The sequence below is a fragment of the Chelonia mydas genome, chromosome 9, assembly GCF_015237465.2.
Source record: "Chelonia mydas isolate rCheMyd1 chromosome 9, rCheMyd1.pri.v2, whole genome shotgun sequence".
In the NCBI taxonomy this organism is placed as follows: domain Eukaryota; kingdom Metazoa; phylum Chordata; order Testudines; family Cheloniidae; genus Chelonia; species Chelonia mydas.
In genome coordinates this window covers 60,398,395-60,405,551 of record NC_057855.1, presented here as the reverse complement: position 1 = coordinate 60,405,551, position 7,157 = coordinate 60,398,395, and the positions used below count along the sequence as shown (strand labels likewise).

General features: G+C 55.2%; 1 protein-coding gene across 1 annotated transcript; it reads right to left on the bottom strand.

The window, feature by feature from the left end:
* Positions 1-646: 646 nt before the first annotated feature.
* Positions 647-6,823, bottom strand: RAB33A (RAB33A, member RAS oncogene family). Its single transcript, XM_037909620.2, has 2 exons — positions 6,402-6,823; positions 647-1,218 (listed from the first exon to the last, which is right to left on the bottom strand). The coding sequence occupies exons 1-2, from the start codon at positions 6,717-6,719 to the stop codon at positions 766-768; spliced, it is 771 nt and encodes a 256-aa protein (XP_037765548.1). The 5' UTR covers positions 6,720-6,823; the 3' UTR covers positions 647-765.
* Between the last annotated feature and the right edge of the window lie 334 nt (positions 6,824-7,157).

Sequence of the window (7,157 nt, the reverse complement as noted above, 5' to 3'; positions counted from 1 at the left end):
ATCACATTCCTTTGTTTAGGGTAACTCCTCTGACTGGCAAACACATTTGAAGAACTATAATTTCAGTTTATGTCCATAATTTTGCATGAGTTGCTTGCATCTACATTACACAATATTAACCAGTGAGTTATAACAATATCAGTATCACTAAAAGGTGTCTTGTAGTAATAATAGTGAGTTGGGGTACACTGGGTTGATCAGGCCAACTGAAACTCACTGCTGGAGAGCAGAATGCCACTTTCCCTCGGCCCTAAAGTTGTTCTTAATGTCACAATATCATTCTAGGTTTGTTTTTTTTAAATCAAAATGTCATGCAGAACCAGAAAGAAACTGAAGATTTTATCCTGACAGGAATCCTACGCAGAGCAATGAGTGCAAGTCAGTCCTTCCTGCACAGACCGGGCATTCAGCTGTTGTAGAACAGCTACAAGGATCCCTCTCAACACAGCATCAAAGAGTCAAGTCTCAGGGCATGACAGCAACATACCCTTTAAACTTTACCTCGGGTTAATCTCTTACATGGTGAGATGAACAGCCAGCTTGAGGGTTTGCTGAGAGTTCCAGTCCTAGACAAGACCCCATTTCTACAAGCATATAATTACTCTGAATCCCCTGTTGATAGGCAAAGACAGACTCAAAGCAGACATCAGTGATACAAATTTTATTTTGTTAACATTAATTTATAGTGAAACAAGCAGGTGTCAGTCTTATACAGGCACAAAACCCCTCCCCCCACAATATTAACCTAGACTGCACAGCCTCCGTTCAGCAGGGGCAGGAATTTTTATTAGCATCTTGTGTGAACTCCAGTTTCTGCACTTTTCCCTGCTGCCTCTCCATATCCCGATAGAGCAGGGACTTCTGGGCCTTCAATCGGCAGGCCAGGCACATGAAAATTGACTCCACATTCTGACTCTCTTTGGGGTCCTTGGCTGATGTTTCAAACAAAAGCATGTTGTGAGCATCAGCGAATTTCAGGGCCACGCTGGATGGCACCTGAATTTGTTCTCGTAAGTCACACTTGTTCCCAACAAGCACCTTGGGGACGAAAGGGGGCACAGCATGCCCATTGCATTCCTCAATCCACATTTTGAGATTGTGGAAGGAAGCCATCTTAGTGACATCATAGACAAAGATGACGGCATGCACATTGCGGTAATAGTGTTCTACCATGCTCTTCCGGAACCGCTCCTGGCCAGCTGTGTCCCAGACCTGCACCTAGAAAACAAAGCACAGTGTGCCTGAGGCAGCCAAGATATAGCCCACCCCCACAAAGGGCTTGGGTCCCAGGAAAAGGCAGTTTCTTGTTGGGAGAGGCTGGGGGCACAGAGACTTGGGGCATTTCCTCTTAGTCTAGATCATTCTCAATATGTACATAACCCTTGTTCAGTTTGATTAGTGAGGCTAGACAACTGCAGAGCTCCACACAGCTAATTCCCCTTCACCTCAACTGACACTGCTGAGTCCAGCACATTTTGAGAGAAGTCTCTCCCTGGGCAGCCCTTTGCTTTACCTGCAAATAGTCCCTGTATTCTGGCCCAGAAGCCTTGGATTCCTTTGTGCTTGTACTGAGCATGGTTTGCTCCAGGCAAAGTGGTTGTCTGGGATTCAATCACTCTTGCTCAGCACCTATCTGGCAGGCCCTGTGAGGTTTTTTTTTTTTTTTTTTTTTTTTTTTTTTTTTTAAGAGAGCGTTTCCTCTTCTAACTATATTTCATTGCTATCTTCACCGTAGCAATGATGTGCACAAAACACCTGGCACTTAAAGAGGCATTTCAACACCATACCAGGCATTACTCCACCTCCACCAGCCAGAGCCGTCCCTTGGGTAGGGTGAATTGGGACAACCGCCCCAGGCCCCATGCTTTCGGGGGCCCCTGCACTTCAATAAAATCGGGACTGTCCCAATATTTAGCCCTTTGTCCCACGTCCCGACCGATCTACGCCATTTGTCCCTATATTCAGGTGAGACGAATGGGCAAACGGGGTAAGGAGGTGAAGGGCAGGTAAGGAGGAGAGTGGCGGGGGGGGGCGGCATGCACTGGACGGACGGTGGGGAGGCAAGTGGTGGGCGAGGAGGCGGGGGGTAGGAGTCAGTCAGGCAGATGTTGAGGAAGTGAGCGGTTTACAGGGGGCACGCTGGACAGACGGCGAGGAGACAGGCGGGCGGACAGCAAGGACGAGAGCGATAGGCAGGGGAGGTGTGAGGGGGTGGGTGGACAGCGAGGAGACTAGTGGGGAGGCTGACTTGTCCCCAGCCCCGCATCCCCCTAGGGACAGCCCTGCCGCCAGCATCCTATTCCAGAAGATGTGAAGAACCCTGTAATGCACCCAGCCAATTGTACAATGGTGAATCTGGAAGGGGAAGAAATAGTAGAATTCCTTCCCGACCCCTGCAGGTGCACCCTGAAGCCTGGGATTTTATTACTTCTTTTTTAAAGCTGCAATAACTGCAGACTGATGCTGAAACCATCCAGCTTCCTTGTCAACTCAGTGCCAGCATCTGCAGCAGGGGCGTCTCAAGCTGGGCACATGCTGGCAGAAAGCAAACATGTTTGTTCTGATTCAAGTGCAAGGGGGAAGTGAATGGCAGGGAAATGAAGGAGGACAGCATGAAAAGGAGGGGCTGCCCTGGGCTCATTGTCCTTCAGACCCTCTTGTCCCCACCCTCTTACACACCCTCTTTTCAGGCTACATACACCTCACTTTTCCCCTCTGACAGGAGGTTAGCCTGGGCCACTAACCTTTCTCCCCTCACTGCTCAAGTGTAAGCAGCTATGGTAGAGCAGCAGGCTGGACACTTCCAAGGCCTGGAGCAGTAACACTCGTTTCAGGCCAACATATGGTGTAAGTTGCACTAGCATGATCACAGGACTCAGGAACAAAGCTGGCTGAAAACATTTTGACCAAGCTTCTTCCTGTCGAAAAGTGCCGTTTTATCACCACTGAAATGGCTCCCTGAGCCAGGATGGACCAGTCAAATTGAGACGGAGAGCAGCCTGGAACAGCCCACAGTCTGGAGGGCAGAGCACTCCCCCGGGGAGATGAGAGGCCCAGGTTCAAATGTCTGCTCTACCCCATTAGAAGCAGAGACCTGGGTCTCCCACATCTCAGGTGAGCGTCCTGACCACTGGACTATAGAGTCTTGTTGGAGTGTTTCACTTTGTATAACTAATTAAATATTCATTAGGCCAGAAACAGGGACAACAGCTCAGTGGTTATGACTCGCCTGGTTTCTGAGCCTTTCAGTCTACTTGGGTCATGTTTTCAGGCTTTTATCTGCATTCAGGAGGGCTAGAAACTGACAACTTCCCGCCCGCCTCCGCAATGAAAAAGCTGAGAGTCTCCCTTAATCACATGATCCCACAATCTGGGGATTTAAGAAAAAACACAAATATTCTGAGACTTGTGATAAAATGGCACGGGTTGACTGCACTGTTTTTCCCCCTTCAGAAGCCCTCAGACTGCTCAGCTTCCAGGGGTCACTCCCGCTGCAGCGTGCCAAGCCTGCCAATCTTCCCTTGCTCTCTGTTACCTTACCTATCAAGTCAAAGTTTACCAGCCTCAACCATCGAGCTTGGATTATCAGAGTCAACCCACTGGGCGGGCAGGCAGCCAGATCCAGCCCATGCACTTTATGGATGTAAACTCAAGACAAGTTAACATTTTGCAGAAACTCAGCTTTCATTTAAAAAGGTGGTTTCTAGCCTGTACATTTGCAAAGGAAAGTCTGAAAACACCTGAGTGCAGCTTAAAGGCTCAGAAACCAGGAGTCAAAAAAAAAAAAAAAAAAAAAGACCCAGCATTCAAGATTTTAAACAGTCTCATGATTTGGGGGCCTGGCTTGTGATTTTGGAATATCGGGTTGTGATAGTGGAGTGGTCATCTCCTCCTATGGAGAAAGTTTGGTGCAAGTTGCAAGAAAAGGCACCCACACAGAGCCAGCTGCTCAAGGCCTGTTCCCAGCATAGCCATTACTCACAGACACAGCATGGAGCATCCCACTGGGCTGCCAGCTGCATGCACAAGCTACTGCAACTCACCAAGTCCTAGGCCTCAAGCCACAGTCACAGCAACTGGCTGGGTGGGCCCACGGCTCTGCTCTGCAAACTGGGCCTACAGCCCAGCTCCGCAAACCCCTGCCTTCCTCAGTGGCAGAAGTCCTGGGGTCTGGAGCAACTACCAGCTCCTTCCTCCAAGCACTCACTTCCATTCCCCCACGCAGCTCCCTTGCTCCAAAACTGGGCACACTGGACCTTTCCACAGCAGTCTCACCACAACCTCCTCCACAGATCTTGGAACCTCCCAGGGGCCTGGTACATGGCCCCCATTTTCCCAAAGCCCTCATACCTCAGCACCTCCAGGGCTCTCTGCCCAATCCCATCTATCACCATGCTCCCTCCATCCCAATCCTCATACATCTCCTGCCCCGACCTCCTGTACCACTCCACCCTCTCCCCTTCCCAGCCCCCTCCATGACTTCATAGTTCCCCCTCCCTCAACCGCTCCCATCCCCTCCTACCTCCCTGCCCCCAATTCACCTCATACCCCCTTGCCCCCTGCCTCCTTCCCTCATGCTCCCAGCCCCTTATATCACCCTCCCCCCCACAATGTTTCACCAATGGGTTCAGACCTCCCAATCCCCTGGATGACCTCGTAGCCCCGCTCCAGTGCCCTCATACACCTCTCCCCTCCCCCTCTTCCCCTCCAGTGCCCTCGTACCTCCCCGCCCCCTCCCCTCCCCACCTGTGCCCTTGTACCTTCCAACCACCTTCCCTCCCCACCAGTGCCGTCATACTTCCCCACCCACCTCGTGCCCTCTTAGCCCCCACCCTGATAACTTGCTACTCCACTCACTGCTCTCCCACACATTCTTGCCACCCCAGTGCCTTTGTACCTTACTGCCTCTGCTCTAGCTCCCCACCTCTGCCCCCCACTCCACTCATGGCCTCCTATCTCACTGCCCCCCAGTAGATGTGCCCCCATCCCCGTGACACTTTCATAGCTCGATACCCACACATATCTCATCAACCTCCACTACCCCCCTGTGACGATGTGATGCAGCAGGGAGGGGGGAGTGTTGACCTGGGAATGTGCCCTGGGGATGGGAGACCTGAGAGCCTGTAACCTGAGCCAGGAGGAGTAGGGGGAGGTAACACCTCTGCCTGCAGAAGGGAACCTGCTGGGGGGGTTTAGTTTCAGTTTGGTGCTGGGTGGAGGAATGCAGGGAACCCCAGGGCTGGGGTCTAAGCTCCCTGCTCCCCCAGAAGGACTTGACTGAGGGGTCCTGGTTGTACCCACAAGCTCTGTTTTGGACTGTGTTCCTGTTGTCCAATAAACCTTCTGTTTTACTGGCTCGCTGAGAGTCAGTGAATCCCAGGAAGAGGGGTGCAGGGCCTGGACTCCCCCACACTCCGTGACACCCCCTACCTCTGACCACGACACACCCCAGGCAACCTCCAGCCCTCTCACCACACACTTCCACCCCTTTTCAGCCCCTTCCAATGCCCAAACCTGCTCTTTGGCCTTTGCACACCATGGATGTCTCACACCTGGAGAGCCCCCCAATCACTCTCCCTGTTCCCCTTCTCTCCTTCTGCTGCTGGTGCTGTTCCCCCATTTCCTTGTACCTCACCTGCTCTCCAGCATCCCACTCTCTCTGAACCATGCCTTCCTGACACCAACTCCCCTGCTTGTTCTCCACCTCTCCCACCAATCCCTCACCAATCCCCTCACTCCTCATCCCTCGCCACCTCCCATTCCCTCCTCCTTCACTACCCCTGCTCCTCCATTCCCCCCCAATCCCCATCCGCCACTGCCCCCGGTCCCCCCTGCTCCCATCTGCCACTACCCTCTGCTCCCCATCCCACACCCCCAATTCCCTCCTCCCTCACTGTCCCTGCTGCTCCATTCCCCCCACTCCACATCTCCCACTCCCCTCTGCTCCCCCATCCTTCCCCCTGCTCCCATCTACCACTGTCCCCTGCTCCCCCATCCCCATCTGACTCCATCTCTTACCACCACCACCCCAATTCCGTCCTCCCTCACTGCCCCTGCTTTCCCCATTTCCCCACTCCCCATCTGCCACCACGTCCTGCTCCCCCAACTCCCTTCCGCCGCCGCGCCCCCCCCGCTCCCACATTCCCATCCCCCACTGCCCCTTGCTCCTCTTCTCACCACCCCCACCCGCCAATTCCCTCCTCCCTTACTGCCCCTGCTCCCCATTCCCCGCCTCCCCCACTGCTCTGCTCCCCCAATTCCCCGCTCCCCATTCCCCGCCTCCCCCACTGCTCTGCTCCCCCAATTCCCTCCTCCTTTACTGCCCCTGCTGCTCCCCCCATGCCCCCTGCTTTCCCCATCACCCTCCTCTTCCTCACCTCCCACCCCGCCTCTCCCCCCACCTTGATTTTCTCTCCCTCGATCTCCACCGTCTTCTCCCTGAAGTCCACGCCGATGGTGGCCTCGGTGCTGGCGGGGAAGGCGCCCCCGCAGAAGCGGAAGGTCAGGCAGGTTTTGCCCACATTGGAGTCGCCGATGACGATGATTTTGAAGATGCGGACCCGCAGGTACTGCTCCAGCGAGGCGTCCAGCTCGGCGGCGGCCGGCCCGGAGGGCTGCATGCCGGGCGCTACGCGGAGCCGGGCGGCGGCCCGCACACAAAGGCAGGAGGCAGCTGCCGAGCGCGGCGGCGAGCCCGTCGGATCAGGTGGCTGATACATATTCAGCGCGGCGGAGACCCTCCCCCTGGCCGGCCGGCGGGCGGGTGGGGCTGGCAGCGGGGCTCGCCCGACCCACGCGCTCCCGCGGCGCCTGCCTGCGGGCCAGCAGCCGGGGCGCAGGGGTACCAGGGCCTGGCGGCTCGCCAGCGGAGCAAGGGGCGGCCCCGGGCGCGGCCTGCCACGCCCCTCCGGGAGCCTAGCCCAGGGCCAGGACCTCTGCCTCCGGGAGCCTAGCCCAGGAAAGGGCCGCCGCGGGCGCTCGGATGCTGTGGGCCGGGCCCTGAACACACATATTGAAGTGAAAGGCCCAGGTGGGAGAAAAACTCTTGCTGACCGGCCAGAAGAGCTCCCTCCCAGGGCCCGCTCTGGCTCGCCCGGCCTAGCCCACCAGCAAAGCCCAGGCGGGCCTGATTATACTGGCGGGGAAACAAGCAGCCC

Bases quoted from the DNA above. Each gene is read 5' to 3' on its own strand.
- RAB33A (XM_037909620.2), bottom strand. From the start codon at position 6,719: ATGTATCAGCCACCTGATCCGACGGGCTCGCCGCCGCGCTCGGCAGCT. The intron at 1,219-6,401 runs GTGGGGGGAGAG...TTTGTTTTCTAG, and splicing joins TCGAGGGAGAGAAAATCAAG to GTGCAGGTCTGGGACACAGC.